At 40.2% G+C, this 17689-nt stretch overlaps 2 protein-coding genes across 2 annotated transcripts; one reads left to right on the top strand and one right to left on the bottom strand.

The window, feature by feature from the left end:
- Positions 1–1747: 1747 nt before the first annotated feature.
- Positions 1748–8117, bottom strand: irf7 (interferon regulatory factor 7). Its single transcript, XM_037683176.1, has 10 exons — positions 8110–8117; positions 7761–7914; positions 5922–6093; positions 5737–5837; positions 5573–5624; positions 5367–5483; positions 5073–5275; positions 2352–2553; positions 2140–2255; positions 1748–2058 (listed from the first exon to the last, which is right to left on the bottom strand). The coding sequence occupies exons 1-10, from the start codon at positions 8115–8117 to the stop codon at positions 1867–1869; spliced, it is 1317 nt and encodes a 438-aa protein (XP_037539104.1). The 3' UTR covers positions 1748–1866.
- A 7855-nt stretch (positions 8118–15972) lies between these two features.
- ascl1b (achaete-scute family bHLH transcription factor 1b) lies at positions 15973–17443 on the top strand. Its single transcript, XM_037682724.1, has one exon. It carries the CDS (start codon positions 16179–16181, stop codon positions 16761–16763), a length of 585 nt encoding a protein of 194 aa, XP_037538652.1. The 5' UTR covers positions 15973–16178; the 3' UTR covers positions 16764–17443.
- The last annotated feature ends 246 nt before the right edge of the window (positions 17444–17689 follow it).

The following is a 17689-nucleotide window of genomic DNA, read 5'->3' as shown; positions in this document are numbered from 1 at the left end:
TGAAACTAATCAGCATATTGCTTGTTCAAGAGGTTCACACTAATAAAAGGCACTGTTATGCAATTTTTGTAAAACATGCATCTGTATGATGACAAAACTATTTTAGATTTAATTGTAAATAAGTCAGTGTTTTAATTTCTTGTGTCTTTTGTCGGTGTTGCCTGTTTATAGAGTTGATTTCAGATGTATATTTGAAAAGCTTTCACATCTAATATTTAATTATAATTGGCTAAACTAAGTCCAAAAGACGACCAGTTATTACAGCCTCTGTGGCTTTCAAATATATGTTCTTCGGTTATTAGCTAGTTCTCTGAAGACAGATTTTTTTTCACATTGGAAAAATGTAGAAAGTTCTTATTATTCTTTCTCGTATCAGCAATGTAGATTTTAGAAAACCAACAATTAAAAGCCTCGTTTCCCCCAGAAAATGACACGTTCAATGCCTGGTTTCTGCGCGTTTTATTTAAACAGCTGACGAGCAGTTTCCGAGGAGATAGTGATGATTTTATTCTAAATTAAGAATGACTAAATGTGCACTTAATATCAGTGGCAGTCACAACTTCGTTTTCTTAAAAAAAAAAAAAGTTTATATCCCATATTTCCTCCAGTCTTAACCTGATGGTGTTATGTCAAACATTAAAAAAAAAAAAGTTCTTTTTTTTACTTTCTCTATAAATAGCTAAATTTGACATAATTTTATTGGTTTGTGAGACAATTTAAAGGTAACTTATACATGTCCTAAACCACATTATCCCTTTTAAGATGTAAACGTTAAGAGTTGCCTTTGGCCTGGAACAATGCACAGATTTACCTCGGCAGCAGATAAGACTCGTGTCTTCTGCCTAAACTTTACTTTATGTCATGGTCTTATCTGCAGTGCTGTCTCACTAAACTGTTCATCATGTCTACTGTACATCATTTAGCAGCCTGCTGTAAAGACCGACTCGCAGGATGATTGGACTTTGCTTGTTTTACATCATTTGTACATAATAAGCTTCATTAGCCAGGAAGATTCTGATGAACAGATGTGTTAAATGTTTTTCTTCTTTTCTGTTTTACTTGATCAAACCAACCAGGTGTTTCTCAGAGTATATAAATAAAAACAATAAAAACAGGAATTTGTCTTCTTTCAAAACAAGGCAGCCTATGTAGAATTTGATTTTAGCCAATAGGAATGTTTTTACAAGACATTAAAGAGTGGGAAAAATGGTCCAGTTTTTTTTTTTTCATGGTGTATGTAAATATCTGGTTTCAGCTGTATGTTACGTTATTTTTATAGGATTCACATCACTGACACTTTAAATTAGTGACCTTTTATTTGCATTTTACACATGTGTACACATACACAATGTTATACTGGAGTTCATTCAAAGGTTTTAAATGGATTGATCTTTTTCTAGCAGTACCAGTCTTACTCTTACAGTTTTGATAAATTAAAGTAAAACAGATTAATATGACACGAAAAAAAAAATACCCACAGGGAACGTTTTTTTAATTCATCAAATGCGATACACAAACAATATTAAAAACATTGATTTGTATATTTACAAGTTATATAAATAAATTAATAAAATCTTACCAGAGTTTTCCTGGATTTACCATCTTTTTGTTTATACATTAAGATAACACCAGCTGAACTAAACAGTACAACTAAAATATAATTTGACATGTACAGTAATTGTATAAATAACGGCGTATGTAACAGTTTCTCCAACATGACTATTTCTACTTTTTTAGTGGTAAAAAAAAAATCAGTTTGTAAAGTGAATCAAAGATGAACGATGATATTCGATCATGCTGTATTTGTAAGAAGCTAATTTAGTTCTTTCCAACTTTAGCTGCTTTAACGCATCAGAGTGATTAATTTCACATGTGAGCAAAGGAAGGCGCGGTCGTCAGCTGTGGTGGCTCTTCAGCTCCTGGGAGAGCGAACACAGAGTTGATGAGGTCAAAGAGGCTGTTGTGTGAAATCTGAAGGCTGATGTTGGTGCTGTGAAGTGAAGAAGCCCCCTCCGTTTGGGCCATGTCATGAAGGGATCTGCAGATTAGAGGTACCACCTGCGGGCGTAAAAGTAGGGAGATTTTACCAAACTTTACTGACAGGAACAGGAACATATATCAAATTGCAAAAAGGGTTACCTTCACAACGATGAGCTTCTTTTCTAACGGTTTTCCATCAGGAAACTTTTCTCCAAAGCACATGTTGATTGTGTATTCAGGAGAGCTGCCATTGTTTTCCTTGAACTGTTTAAGCTCTAAAACACACACACAAATAAAGCTGTTTAACTAAACACCAGCAGCTTAAAGCAGTAGTTTTATGCACTGAAAAGTGGTTAAAAACCCAAATTTACCATTAACAAATTTTTCAAAACTGAGAAGCTCCACCGTGGTGTTTGTGGGTAATTTCTGGGCGTTGGGGTGAGCCACACTGGGGTCACTGGTGCTTGCAAAAACATGGCATTTGTCGTGTCGCGTAGCATATATACCATGTTCGTGCACCACCAGTAACAGACCACGCTGGATGCTGCTGAGGATGCGGTTGGTGTATTCAGTCTGTGACAAACAAAAGGATAGCATTAGGATAGAATTAGCTGCCGTTCGAGCAGGGAGGGCCAGACATCTCTTTCCATAGCCATCTCTTCTGAGAGGATTCCAAAGCCAGCCAAGATACACAAGTCTCTCCAGCATGTCCCGAGTCTTCAGGACTCAGGTCCTCAGGGTCTCCTCGCAGTTAGACATTCCCGAAATACCTTCCAGGCATCCAGGGGGCATCCATACTAGATGCCAGAATATTTTCTAGCATTAGAATTGACAATATGACATTAGAATAAAACTAAAAGGAATAATGTGCCCTTAAAAAAATGTTTTATTCAACTCCTCTGCCGTTACCTAAATCTATAGTTTCCTTAAAAACTCATAATGAAGGTGAAGACTCCTCCATCTCACTCTGTCCTTTGCATCCTCTTGTCCTGACTCCAGCTACCTCCATGTCCTCTCTAACTATCCATATATCTCCTCTATCTTTTTCCTGGTGATGGAGATGTGAAAGGTCACAGATGTTTTTCACCTACTAAACTCAAATGTTAGAACTCATATTACCCTGTGTGTGTGTGTGTGTTGAGCTGTTTTGTCTGGACAGAGTGCTGCTGAAGTTTGGCAGCAAGACGGTTCAGTGGTTAGCACTGTTGTCTCGCAGCAAAAAGGTCCTGGGTTCTATCCCCGGTTGGACCTGGGGTCTTTCTGTGTGGAGTTTGCATGTTCTTCTCGTGCTTGCGTGGGTCTTCTCCGGGTACTCCGCTTTCCTCCCGCAGACCAAAAACATGAACGTCAGGCTGCCTTCAGGCCCAGGCCTCCCTTGCTAAAAGAGATCTGTGATCTGAATGGGATTTACCGGGTTAAATACAGGTTAAATAAAATAAATGAAGCATGGAGCTTTTCACCTGATAAACTCAAGGCCCTAATTTGAAAGACAGCGCCTCTGATAACATTTTAAAAAAACACTTCTTTATGCTCTCTTTGAGCAGGCTTGGAGACGAAGTGCCATGGAAACATCTTGATGCTTGTTATTTCAACAATGCTCCATCTTGCAAGATTAAACCTGGGAAGAAAATATCTTCTCTCCTGTGTGGCATATTTATTTAACAAGCTATTATGGGATAATTAAATTATCCTAACACCTGGCAGCTGCATTTCTAGCATCCTTCTACCAATATACCCACTGTCCCTCCTCTGGACATGTCCAGTCTGCCTTCTCTAACATTATGTCCCAGTTGTTCAACATGTGTTGTACCTCTGATGATCTCATTCCTAATCGTATCCATCCTTGTCACTCCTAAGGAGAACCTCAACATCTTCATTTCTGCTACTTCCAGTTTCTCCTGTCTTTTTGTCAATGCCACTGTCTCCAGCCCATACAATATAGCTGGTTTCACCACTGTCATAAATTTTTCCTTTGACCTTTGCTGACACCCTTTTGTTGCAAATCATTCCTGAAACTTTTTTCCATCCGCTCCATCCTGCCTGGACTTTCTTTTTCACCTCTTTACCACATTCCCCATTTTCCTGGACAGAGGACCCAAAGTACTTGAAGCCCTGCACCTTTGTGACCTCTGCTCCTTGTAGTGTCACTGGTCCACCTCCTCCCTCTCATTCACACACATGTACTCTGTCTTACTACAGCTGACTTTCATTCCTCATCTTTCAAGTGCATACCTCCACCTCTCCAAGTTCTCTTCCCTGTTCTCAACACAGATCACAATGTCATCAATCCCACCTCCACCTTGAAGCGATCTGTCACTACTACAGCACATCTCACCACTATCCTGCTGTCCTCATACATGTCCTGTATCAGTCCAACATACTTCTCTGCCACTCCAGATCTCTTCATGCAATACCACACCTCCTCCCTCATATGCTTTTTCTAAATCCACAAAGACACAATGGAGTTCTTTCTGACCCTCTCTGTACTTCTTCATCAGCATTCTCAAAGCAAAGACGGCATATTTCTTATTGGCTAACCTCTTTCTTTGAATAGCTTCCTGTACTTCACTATTCCACCACCAGGTTTCCTTATCAAACAGCATATTCCATAGTGGAGTTGATGGGGAAGAGGGCAGTCCAGGAGGCCATCTTAGGACTAGTAAACTGCCCCCCCCCCCCCCCCCAACCACACACACACACACACACAATGGAGTATCAATCAACCTTTATTTAGACAGGTAAATCCCATTGAGCCTCGAGGACTCATTTACAAGAGAGACCTGACCAGACCAGAGTATGTTGTTTGTGGGATTCAGTTTGTTTGGTGGGCTCCTCAAATTGAAGAAGTCCTTTGGATGAAGGGCGAAACGTCTCAGCGAAAAAAATGAAACCGTCCAGATGCCCTGACTGAACATTGTTGGATTTTTACCTGGATTATTGATCATGAACTTTGGAGTACTGAATCTGGTCTTCCATGTTTTGTATTTTCCCCCCTTACACACTAAATGCCTTTTTAAAATGTAGAAAGTTAAAAAGAATGAAGGACATTTTTTAAACAACACACAAAATGTCCAGTTGATGTTACAGTGTACCTGTTTATGGTCCAGCAGACCCTCGGTGGAAGGGAAGCAGAGATGATGGGCGTTGAACTCCGGGGCCTCGCTGTGGTAGTGGAGTTGAAGACGGTTGGTTTGCAGCGTTGTCTTCAGCATTTCCTTTTTTCGGTAGTGGATGGAAATCTCCAAATCATACAGACCTAGCTGCTGAGGTGGACTGAGGACTGGGGCAGGATTTACTGTTAAAAACAAAAATGATAGGATTATTATTAAAATATCAAGTTGAATCAAGGACAACTGACCTTTTTGTTATTTGTTGGATGAACATACCCTCACTGTAGATTGGCTGGTCTGGTAAAAACTGAGGGATGTTCTCTGCTGCAGCAGGGTAGCTTCCAAAAACAGCAGGACCATGGTGGACACAGGTCTCCACCCACAGCTGCTCCTCTGCATGACATTAGAAGTAAAATCAAGTCTTAATGTAAACTACAGGGAAAACGAACACGACAAAATTGTCTTTAAAATAGAAATTATACCTGCTGGTTGGGTGCCAAGATCCAAAGCCATTAAATCATTAAGCAGATTGTGCTGAGTGGAGAAAAAAAAGTCATAAGTATTCAGGCTTGATGATTTAAAGAAGGTATTTATGGATATGAAACGGTTCAACAGAAGTGGAAGTTCACTTTAGGCCATAATGCACCTTGTTCAGTAAGGGGAGAAACTCAGTGGAAGGACTGTAGATATCTGAAGTCATGTCCAAATCCTCCTGAGAGTTCTGCGTCGGCAGATTTTCATAATTGTCTGCAGATAAAGAAAATGGGTCGTCATGTTGTTTTTCCTACTTGGAGCATTTGCACATGTGGTGGCCTGGATTAATGGTCTTACACTCGGTGTTGATGATCTCATAGATCTTATGAGGGTCGTCTAGATTCTTGGAATTATCTTTTATCAACTTGAAGCGCGCGCCGAGGTTGTTGAGCACACAACGGAAGTTGGTTTTCCACCTCGCCTTGTCGTTTGGGAACTCTGTTATTTTTCCGCTCACCACTGCCCAGGCCTGTGGACCACACATGAGATGAACATCCATCCATCCATTATCTTTACCCGCTTCTTCCTTAAATCGGAGTACTTCCTGTTTTGCAATTTCACTCCAAGATTTCAGAGCATTCAAAGTGACAGATTTTATTCACTTCTTACATTAGAACACCTACAGAACAGGAGCGCCTCTCATACACTCCAAAGGAGTCATTAAAATGTGTTTAGTGGTTCATGGCATAATTTGCTACAATAGAGATGACATCAACAATTAATGCTTTCACACAAAAAACTCACAATGACTAACGAAGTATGTGTCGTGTTGTGAATTACTTCAGCTACAACTACAGCACATTTTAGCACAATATCTGCAATTTGACTGAATTAAAGCCCTTCTTGTGCTTTCTATGGTGAGTTTTCAGAGACCGTCTTGAGAATCGGGTTGACTCCGAAACGTCATCACTTGTAGATGTGCGTCCAATGACTTTTTCCTGATAGGTTTATTAAAAGTGATTGTGACATGCTTATACTGCAAATAAAAGAAATAGAAGAAAGCATCGTAATATTTAAGAAATTTTGCGTTATACGCATAATTTTAACCATTCTCTCACATAACTGGCGTATCTTCATTTGAACTTGGCGGCCAGAGTGAAACAGGAAGTGACATCAAAGGGGAACTCTGGATGAATATAATTTGAACACACACTTTTCTTTTTTTCTTTTTGTCTTTCTCTGATGTGACTCAAAATAATCTAAAGAAACATCAGATTATGTGTCGTTAGCCATTGTAGCAATGCTTTGTTTACATGCAGGTGTTCCCCTTTGTCATCACTTCCTGTTAACATCTCAACAACTGTTCATCTCAGCAGCATGCTTTTTTTTAACAATACATTATTAATGTTGAAAACAACAAAGTCCATGCTCAATAATCCAGGCATAAAATCCAACATTTTTCAGTCAGGTCATCTGGACAGTTTCTTTTTTTTTGTGCTGAAACGTTTCGCCTTCGATCCAGAAGGCTTCATCAGTCAAGAAAACACACAACAAAACTGATTCTTCCCCCAACAACTTACTCCAAAGTGGAACCTGGATTTTTGGATTATTGAGCATGGACTTTGTTGTTTTCAACCAGTTTGACAAGACTGTCAACAAGGAAGAGGGGCCGGCAATGGAGGAGAGGCGTACCAAAAGAGACCATCTTATCACAAGCAGAACTGGTTTGTTCCACTTTGGAGTAAGCTGTTGGGGGAAGAATCAGTTTTGTTGTGCGTTTCCTTGACTGATGAAGCCTTCCGGATCGAAGGCGAAACCTTTCAGCACAAAAAAAAAGAAACTGTCCAGATGACCTGACTGAAAAATGTTGGATTATTAATGTTATTAATCCACAAATGCATTAAAACCTACTACAAAAATTGGGTGTCAGTCTGTCAGGAAATATTTTGCTAACAAACAGAGCTGACTGCAAATAATTCATGGCAACATTTTTAAATAAAAGATATTTGGCACTTTGAGCTCAAAGTATGTGTTGAGGATCATGCTAGACTACTACCACACCAAAGTGTAGGTCAGCATCTGTCTTAGTTGTGAGATGTCTCTGGTAACAGCACTCTGCACCGTTTTCATTTAGTAAACAAAGCAATAAACATTTATCACAGCAGTCATAAAACGTTCAGCTCCAGAGACACCTACCCGGAATATCTTGCTGTCCTCGTCGTTGCAGTCCTTCCTGGAGTTGTGCTTCCAGGGGACTCGGATCTTGTTCTGGTCCACGTAGCGCAGACCCTCGTACTGACCCGTCTCCACCTGCTCGATGAGCCAGCGGGCAAACTGAGGTTTGGACGGGCTGGGGGGGGGACAAGACACATCGAGACTGGTGTTGAACCATAATCACTTTTGGAAAATAAAAGAGCAGAGAAGTGAAAAACACCAGCAACTTCAGCACATCCGACTCAGTGGATTCATTCATGATTCAACACTTAATGTGATAAAAGGACAAGACTATAATGAATAGAATAAATAGGCAAGAAAAGCCAGGTACCTTTGCATTGTGCCGCGGAGACTACAAAGTTCTGCTGAACCTGTTCGTTTCGGCACCTCGCCTGTTTTAAATGACACCGGAGTTAAAAGGTCTCCTCCTCCGAGGGAGGGCAAGACTCCTCTGGTCGCCACGTTTCCCGCGAGGGAGGGACTAATTCGAGCTGTGGCTCCGTGATGCTCCGCCTTTACCGGCGCGCGGAGCTGCTCCCCGGTGAACAAATGGAACACACCCTCTTGGCACCGGGTCTGTCTGCTGTTTGACTTCCGGTTCCTGAGAAACTGAAAGTCGGATTGTGGATTTTGTGTTTCATCACATCATTGCCTCATCCTCCTCCAGGCCGTCAGTATCATAAAGCATTGCTTTTTTTTTTTTTATCCCTCAAAGCTGATATTGTACTGGAAGTTCCTTAATGGTTGGTGGTAATGGGAGCTTTGGGGATTTTTGTCTTTTGTCTTTTATTCGACTGTGTTTGGCGTTTGAACTTTCTTTTTAGGAAAGTGGTCAGTCTGGTGTGTGTTTGCCCTTAAATTGTTTGATTGGCTCAGTCAACTTTGAACTTTTTAGTTTAATTGTTGGGAAATAATTCACTTAATGTTTAGAGTTGTAGCAAATGAAGAAATCACGGACTGATGAATGTATGAATGCTGATTCAGCATTCATATTTCCTGTTTTATTATTTTTTTCCATTTACCACGTGTTTTTTTTTTTTGTGTGTGTGTGTGTGTATTTTCTGCTCTTTGAAAGACTCCTGTCAAAGTACTCTGGATGATGTGACTTCTGATTTGTGTAACTTTTACATCTTTTAAAACATTTAACTTTATTCCCAAATATTTTCCACATTGAGATATTCAGTTCCTTCAACAATATTGTTCACTTTAAATTCTTCTTCAGGCTATTTGCTCTATTTTTTTATTGTATGCTACTTTTAGGTTGTTGTTTTTTTTTTTTGCCACTGTTCTATTACTTTTAGCTTTTAGCTAGCCTTATGCTACCTTTAGCTACTATGTTGCTTCTTTTAGTTAAGTAAAATAAATAAATATTGTACTTTATTAATCGCCAATGGGGAAATTAATTCTCTGCATTTTCCCCATTACATATGTGAGCGTATATCAGGAGCAGAGAGCAGCCATCTAACTGCCAGGGAGTTTATAGCCTTGCTCAAGGGCCCAGAGTGAGGCAAAAGAAGATGGAGGCAGGTGTGGCGTTGAACCGGCAACCTTTCCATCACAGGCTCACCATCTCTGACCTCTGCATCACAATTCCCAGGTATGGCTTTTCTTAGCTTTCAGATGGCGTTCTGCTTGAGCTCATGCTTCAGCTCGTTTAGCAGTGTGCAAAGAATTAACATTATTATTAAAACCCTTGTATGTAAACAAACTAAATCAAATCAGAATCAACATAAACAAGTCCGAAGTCCAACTTTTCTCTTATTTACCAGCAAATTCAGAAAGAAAAAATATCCTGGAAATTCAAAGGGGCCAATTGGAGCTTAAATACTTAGTACTTCCATGTACTCAATACTTCAGCTTAATGGTAATAAAAGAAACAACTAAGAGGGGAGTTTATCATAGCTTTGTTCATACAATATACCAATATTGTTGTTTTATATTTAAAAAAGTAAAAATAAAAAAACATAATACAGTGCACAATACCAAAAAATAATACAACACAAAACAAAGTACTATTCAATTAATTCATTGTCAATATTTCAAACATGTTTTTTTTTTTAAGGTTTTGTGAGCCTCATCACAACTCTCCAATAAAACAAAAATGTTTTATATACATTTTAGGACATGTCAGACATAATAAATAATATGAATAAATACAGTATAAACGTTATTGTCATTCAAAATTGTACAGTGCATCATGCAAAACTGAATGAAATTTCATTTAATTTCTCCACAGTATTATGTTGGAGTACATAATTTACATGAATTTTATAGACTGGTGTTCAGCAATGTCTGTGGCTGACAGCTGTATGTGCGTTTGCTGTTGTGGTCACTTGATTAGTGGCCTGAGCTCCGCAGTCATGTCAGACATGTTGCAATTATTATTTTTTGTGTTCAAACGATAACCGCTATAGCCTGTTTTTAATTATTAGAAGGAATCTCACTTTCTCAGAGCTGATGTACTTTTACATCCCTCCACACACACACATGCACACGAATACAAGATGACCAAGTTCCAGTGAATTTAGGACAATTTAGTAATTGGCGTGCTTTCTGAAACTTTCATAATCTGACTCCTGCAGGTGTGGACATGTGTCATGAGACTGAATGAGAGCGAGTGGTGGTGATGCAGAGAGGATGTCTACATGAGACATTTTAGTCTACTAAAGCAGAATCAAGCAAAAAAAAAAAAAGGATTTTGGTTTTGCTATTACATCCGAAAGAGGCACCGCTTCCTCTTTCTGCAACTTGCTTCAGGGTGCACGTTCTTATTTACTGTTTAATCCACAATCCATGAACAAAAAAAAGGTCAAAGCCAAGTTCTTTGTTTTGATTTAGAGAGCATGCAATGTAAAGCGTCTTATTCGTATGTATTCTCCACCTCGGTGGAGAACTGTCCACGCAAATCGTGGCCACGCTGACCACAAACTGCGTTAGGGACACCCCCTTATTCTGCAAGGACTAAAGCTCAAACACACAGTGTAGCCCAGCAAATGTGTCAGGAATAAGGAAGTGGTCCGTGCTCGAATTAAACACTTCCCCATTCCTGCTCACTGGAAGCAGCATGTGGGCCTGTACGCCCTCCAGAGGGAAAATAAAGTCTCTGAGCCTGGTCAATGAAATGTAAAAATGACTCGCACGCTGTTCATTATCTTCATTCATAATGCAAAGGCCATGTTAGTGTAAACGTGAAATAAAGCAAACTGAACATGTTCTTAAAAACGTCATCACTCTTTGTTAAGAAATCAGGTCTGTCTTGTAAACGAGTCCCCGAGGCTCAATGGGATTAACCTGTCTAAATAAAGGTTGAATGAATGAAAAATGATAAATACATATAAATATATAAAATAGTATTAATAACGAAGAACTGAATTCAAACTCTTACTTCTAATCTACATCTTATATTCAAGATCTTATTGTTCCATATTTTCCTAACGGAGCACTTTGCTCTCAGACTGCAGGTTTACTTGTGGTTCCTGGAGTTTCCAAACACAGAATGGGAGGAAGATCTTTCAGTTATCAGGCTCCTCTCTTGTGGAATCAACTTCCAGTTTTTGTCCGTAAGGCTGACACGTATTCCAGTTTTGCGACTGGGATTAAAACTTTCCTTTTTGATAAATCCTAATTAGGATTGGCTTGTTATGCTGCCTTAAGGTAGACTACTAGGACAAATTGATGTCATTTCATTAAATGAATTGTTAAAATTGAATAGCTGTCATTTGATACAAATCAACCTGCCATTGTGTATCTGTTCCTCCTTCCTGTTCCTACCTAACACAGCCGGTTGAAGCAGATGGCCGCTTGTCCTGAGCCTGGTTCTGCTAAAAGTTTCTTTCTCGTGAGGGAGATTTTTCTTTCCACTGTCGCCTTCGTGCTTGCTCAAGATGAATCTGCTCAAAGCAGTCTGCTCCTCAGATAAATAATGTTAAATTATTATTTTATGTATGAATGTTTCTGTTCAGTGCTCCGAGATGACTTCTGTTGTGACTTGGTGCTATATAAATAAACTGAATTGAATTAATTTCATTGACATGTATGACTCACCTGCCTCAAAACCGGTCCAGCAGACAAACTTTCATTCAGCTGCTGCAATTCATTTCAATCTTTTCATGTTACTAGAAGGGGATTTTTGCAGGGAATGTTTACTACATTCTTAATTCTCAGTTATCTCTCTCTTTTAACTGCACTATCATAATCTCTCATTCTCCTCATAGCTGTTTTGTTGTCTTGAGTTGAAACCAGAGAACCTCAAAGTGGAAAAAAACAGCCACTCCTTTACTTGTCAGAAAGAGCTGGGCAGGTTTTTTTTATTATTTTTAGCAAACTGCCAAGGCTGCTTTTTTTTTTTTTTTTTAGTATGGAAATGAAACTGAAGTAAAAATGACTTGCTGGTGCATATTTTACAATACACATACATTTTTCAGATGGATAAGATTAATATTTCATTAAGACTTTAGGATGTTTGCTCAGCATCCATACTTCCTGTTGCTAAAGAGTTTAAAAAAAAAACTTTCAGTAGCTCTTCATATTGTCCCTTTGACTCAATGTGTGGATTTTAAATTCAGTTAAAACCACAATAAAGTTAGACTGGAGTATCTTTCCTCCTCAGGAGTTTTGTCCCGTGACACTTTTTTTCTAATGAACTTGGCCTGTTCAGCAGGCCTAGAAAGAATGAAGTGATTTTATGATTAGGAAAAGAAAACATGCTGCAGATTCCAATAAAGTAACGGTGACTGTAAAATAAAGTATTTTTCTAGATTCAAGCAATTCTTATGTTCCAAAGTCAGTCATTTGTTTTATTTTCAACATCTGTATTAAAGCCACCACAATCCAACACTGAGTGCTTTGTAAGTTCCTCATGAGCAACAAACAGCAAATGGTATTTCAAACTTTTAGTTTTCTTCTGGCGCCCCCTGCTGGTGGAAATTAAAGCTACGCCGTGAGGGGAGATTCCTTCTCTGAAACTGAAAGTGAGATTTCCCATAAAAAAATATCACAATTAATAGAATAAATAAATAAGTTTGTCCGCTGATCTACTGCGCAAACTAAATGTAAGTCTCATCAAATTTAAATAAAAACAGAACCTTCTCATGTACGTTCTTTAAATTTGTATTTGTTGCATAAATGGGCTGTATTTTGATGTATTATCTTCATATTGTTAAAAAAGAGAATATGCAAAAAGTTAGTCTTATAAAAGAGATTATGCAGTTATTTATCACGACTTCCCAAGCATGTAAAGTGCATAAACACAAATTCAAAGCATCAAAAGCAAAACTAAAACATTCTCAATCTTACAAAACAACAGCTCATTAAACATAGTAGTCTTTTGTACCACAGTATATCTAAATATTTAACCGGTTATAAAATGCTAAAGAGCATATCACAGTTTACCAACATCCATTAATTAATGATGACAGATTTGGTTACCAGTCATTATTCGGGGAAAGATTTAAACTATCATATTTAAGCTGTTAAGTGTTTTACGACTGCTTTGTCACATTTTTAATTTGATATGTTTTAAAGGGAGACTATTTGTATTTTAACTCTTTATACTTATAGTGCTATTCAACTTGTACAGACATTTTTTGTTTTGTTTTTGTGAACACCATTCTGAATCTTGCAGTGAGAAAGACCACCATGAGAAAATACCTCTGATTTTAGATGTTAAAAACAATCATTTTGTTAAAAAAAAGATAGAAATATAGTAATTTTGTTTTGCACTTTGGGCAAACTTCAAATATATTTCTAATCCTGTATAAATAAAAAGGTGGTAAATCATTGTGCTCTTGTAAATATTTGATACAACAGGCGTCAACACACACTTGAGAAAATAATGTCATCATTTATTGGCATTATTTTATTTGCGTTTTTGAGTGAAGATTTTTATTTTATTTTTAAGGCATGCTTCCTTAAAATATTTTACTTTTGGCTAAACATCATGGTTGGCAGTGGTGGGATGTAACTAAGTACAAGTACTTCATTACTGTACTTAAGTACATTTTTCCATGCATCTGTACTTTACTTAAACGTGGGTACTTTCAATTTTTACTCCACTACATTTTACAATAAGTATCTGTACTTTCTACTACACTACATTTCTATAATGTGTTGTGTTATAAGTTACATTCATGTTGCATTTTTAATTTATTTATTTGTTTGTTAGTATGAAAGTAACCAATGATGAGAGGGGAGTTGGTCCATTGAATCACTGCAAGGTGGGCAGGTAACGTTAGACCCACTTTCAAGAAGAGCTGGGCCAATGACGTATATTCTAGTAGTATATACGTACGCCATTGAGCTGGGCGCACCTGCAGCCAAATAGATTCCACCACAGAGAGTCAGCCAGAAGATACGCGCCACCCATGGCCTTATTGAAATATTATTGAAAGACTATTCAGTACAGCAGGACAGATTCTCTCTCCCAAAAGAGCCAGACTGGACTAAAAAAACTTTGAAAACCAACTTCTTCTGAACTTGAACAAGAAATTCTTGTTACAATATTAAAATGTGTCAGTTCATGGGGTGTTAGGAGACAAGAGATGTCTCCAAATGACTTGACACCTGGGTCCAACTTTTGAAAATGGTGACAGGAAGTTAAAATATTGTTCACTATTGACCCATTACAATGTTGACTAGACAGTATTTTAAGTAGAGTTGATGACAAACTGGAGTTGAAATGATCAGAGTCTATTCCTTTGTTAGGTCTAATGCTCCTTTTTTCAGGCAGACAACTTTTACTTAAATGTATTTACTGCAGTTAAAACGACACATTGGTTTTACTTTGTGTTAAATAAAAACTTTCAAAGGTATAATCATTCCTCTTTCTTATTTTACTTAATGTCATTTAACTCTGCAGGTCATCCCTGAAATTCTGACGCACAGAATCACGAGTCCAAGTGTGAACGGTGCCACACAATAAAAACATGTATTATCTGCAGCATTGTTTATTAAAATGACACAACACTATTAATGTATTACCGAAAATATACATACGTAGGCACACTTAATGATATTGTAGACCATTGCATTAGGTAATACATTCAGCAAGTACTTTTACTTTTAATACTTCAAGTATTTTTAAAAACAAGCATTTAATTACTTTAGCTTAAGTAAAAATGTTAATGTGGTACTTCTGCTTTTACTAAAGTACATTTTTGTCTGTTTATTTGTACTTTTACTTAAATATGGTGTTTGAGTACTTTCTCCAGCACTGATGGTTGGAAACTGTTTGAAATAGTTCATACCTTCAGCAAAGAAACGAAGTTGGTCGGTAGGTGTACCTGCTTCTTTTTACCGCCAGATGGCGCAATAGACCGAGTTTCTCTTTATATCGCTCCGCGGATTTTTAGTTCTGCTTTCTTACAGTACCGGTAGTTTTTTTTTTTCCTGTTTACTATTAAACAACATTTTCCAAAGAGTCCAGTCGACGTTGGTTGAAAGGGAAGACGATAAAACCAGAAAACGGGTCCTTTTTAAATGGGCAAAACTTCACAAAACATGTCGCAGCGTTCAGCTGTCCAGTCAGCGGTGGTGCTGAAATTCTGCAACAATGCGTGTTTGTGCAACTTGGCTTTACTGAAAGTGGACATTTATATATAAATACACATTTTAGAGACTTAAACTTGCTTTTGATCAGACTTTATGAGCATACAGATCCAAACTTCTTCTGAACTCCTGCGATTCTTCTGTGCTCCGAGGCACACTTTGCACTCATCTGTAGCCTGGATACAGCAGCGAGGCTCCGTGGTATTTGTGATTGTAAAGAGCCAGAGGAGAAAGATGACCAAGCGGAGTAGGGGGGCGGGGGGGGGGGGGGCATGCCCCCACCAAAAAGAAAAAAACGAAAAGAAAGGTATGGATTCAAAAGGCATTTCAAAGAACCAAACTATTCACTTATTTTTCTTTTTCTGCCCCCCCCCCCACGGGTTGCAGGCCGTTTGAATCGACCAATAGGCATTCAGCATTCAACATTGGAATGTAAATGAGCCCAGCGCGTGCTCCCGGCGCAGTGAACGCTCGGGATTGTTTATTGAGCTCCCGGAGCCACGCGCCTGGCCCGCGGGGGGAGCGAGGGTGGGAGTTGGTGTGCAGAAGAATCACACAGCGGGGGCGGGGCCTCGTGGAGAAGCGTGCGTCTCCCGAAAAAAATGAAAAAGAGGAGGAAAAAAAAAAAGAAGAAGAAGAAGGTGGGTGGGGTGTGTGTTGGGGGGCGCGTGTTGAAAAAGAGAAGTGCTGCCAAAGTTTGGGTCAGATCAGCTCGTGGAGTATAAGCAGTCAACGAGAGACTTGGACTGGAGTTTGGCCACACGGTCCCCACGCGAAGGACACGAGAGCTGAGCACTGCCAAAGCTGCGCTCGGTCCCTGAACGCATCAGACAGATCTGGGAGAGAGAGCGCGAGATGGAGACTGCCACCATCACCACCACGCAGACTGCGTTCACCTTTGGACTGAGTGAAAGACGCGCGAGCATCACCCTGCACCCCCCGGCCCAGGACTCGGTGCCGGCGGTCCATCCGAGCGGCAGCAAGGTGCTGAAGAGACAGCGCTCCAGCTCCCCGGAGCTGCTGCGCTGCAAGCGGCGCCTGAGCTTCAACGGCCTGGGCTACTCCATCCCCCAGCAGCAGCCCGTGGCCGTGGCCCGGCGGAACGAGCGCGAGCGGAACCGGGTCAAACAGGTCAACATGGGCTTCCAGACGCTGCGTCAGCACGTGCCGAACGGCGCCGCCAACAAGAAGATGAGCAAAGTGGAGACCCTGAGGTCCGCCGTGGAGTACATCAGAGCCCTGCAGCAGCTCCTCGACGAGCACGACGCCGTTTCGGCTGCGTTCCAGTGCGGGCTGCCGTCTCCAACTCTCTCCAACAGCTACTCCGCAGACCCGGAGTCTCCTCACTCCACCTACTCGTCAGATGAAGGCGGGTACGAGCCTCTGAGCTCAGAGGAGCAGGAACTGCTGGACTTTACCACCTGGTTTGACAGGTACTGACGCTGGCTGCGCGTAAAGGTGGCCGAATCCTTGCAGAAATGCTGACAAAAGTCCAGATAATGACATCACACCTGGGGGGTTGCGCACCCCCCCATCGTGCTCACAGGTGATTTGTTATCTCAGACCCTGCAGGAGCAGAGCAATAATGAGAAAGGGGGAAGAGGGCGTCTGTGAGCGCGCGTAGATAGTGCCAACCCCCCACCCCCCCTTCTTACAAGTCCCCACAGGAGAGGGGGTGGACTCAGACACGCATGGAAGTAAAGAACTGTTGATGTTTGAATAAGTGCAATTAATTGGGCAGAGACGGTGCAGGAGGTCCTGCAGGATTGAGCTGGATCAGAACCTCATCCTGGTTCCTCACCCGCCTGGAAGATTCCGTGATGTACACTGATGTATCATAATGTTCGTTTTGTAGCACAGAGACATATTTTTGTACAATGAGCCAAACAACTGTTCCTGAACAACGTTTACTGCCACTTCTCCTCACGGTGTTTGACTTGAGAAGCAGCTGTCAGAGAGGAGGCGGACTGGAGTGTTCTCCTCCTGGAGAAGTGGCGACCAGTCATTTCCGGTGCGCACCTGTTCTCAATCCACCCCCGGAGTCGGGGACATGGACATGTTTGATTTGAACAGATATATTTTGTGTAAAACAAGTTTTATAAATAAAGATGGATCTATTTAATGCATGTCTTTGCAGTGTTTTGGTTGCTGTTTTTTTTTTTATATATATATATAGTGCACGCGCGTGCGTGCGTGTGTGGTGGCGGTAATTGAGCAAACTTGTGAGCTTGTCCTCCATTCAAAGCGCTCCTTCTGTCTGACCTTTCCCCGACTCGGTTTGGGCGCAGGAGGGAGAAAATTGCGCAGCTGGGTGAGCACTCAATAACCATTATTGACGCAGGGCTTTGTGAGGGGGGGGGGGGGGG

Source organism: Nematolebias whitei, chromosome 10, assembly GCF_014905685.2.
Source record: "Nematolebias whitei isolate Nwh7 chromosome 10, NemWhi1, whole genome shotgun sequence".
NCBI classification, from domain to species: Eukaryota; Metazoa; Chordata; class Actinopteri; order Cyprinodontiformes; family Rivulidae; genus Nematolebias; species Nematolebias whitei.
Note: the sequence above shows the minus strand (reverse complement) of the source record. Positions and strands in the feature narration are given on the sequence as shown.

Excerpts from the sequence above, each read along its gene's own strand:
- ascl1b (XM_037682724.1), top strand. The coding sequence starts at position 16,179 with ATGGAGACTGCCACCATCACCACCACGCAGACTGCGTTCACCTTTGGA.
- irf7 (XM_037683176.1), bottom strand. Across the intron at positions 5,838-5,921 it reads TGAGATCATCAACACCGAGT|ACAATTATGAAAATCTGCCG; the intron begins GTAAGACCATTA and ends CTTTATCTGCAG. Across the intron at positions 2,554-5,072 it reads GTCTGCTGGACCATAAACAG|ACTGAATACACCAACCGCAT; the intron begins GTACACTGTAAC and ends TGTTTGTCACAG.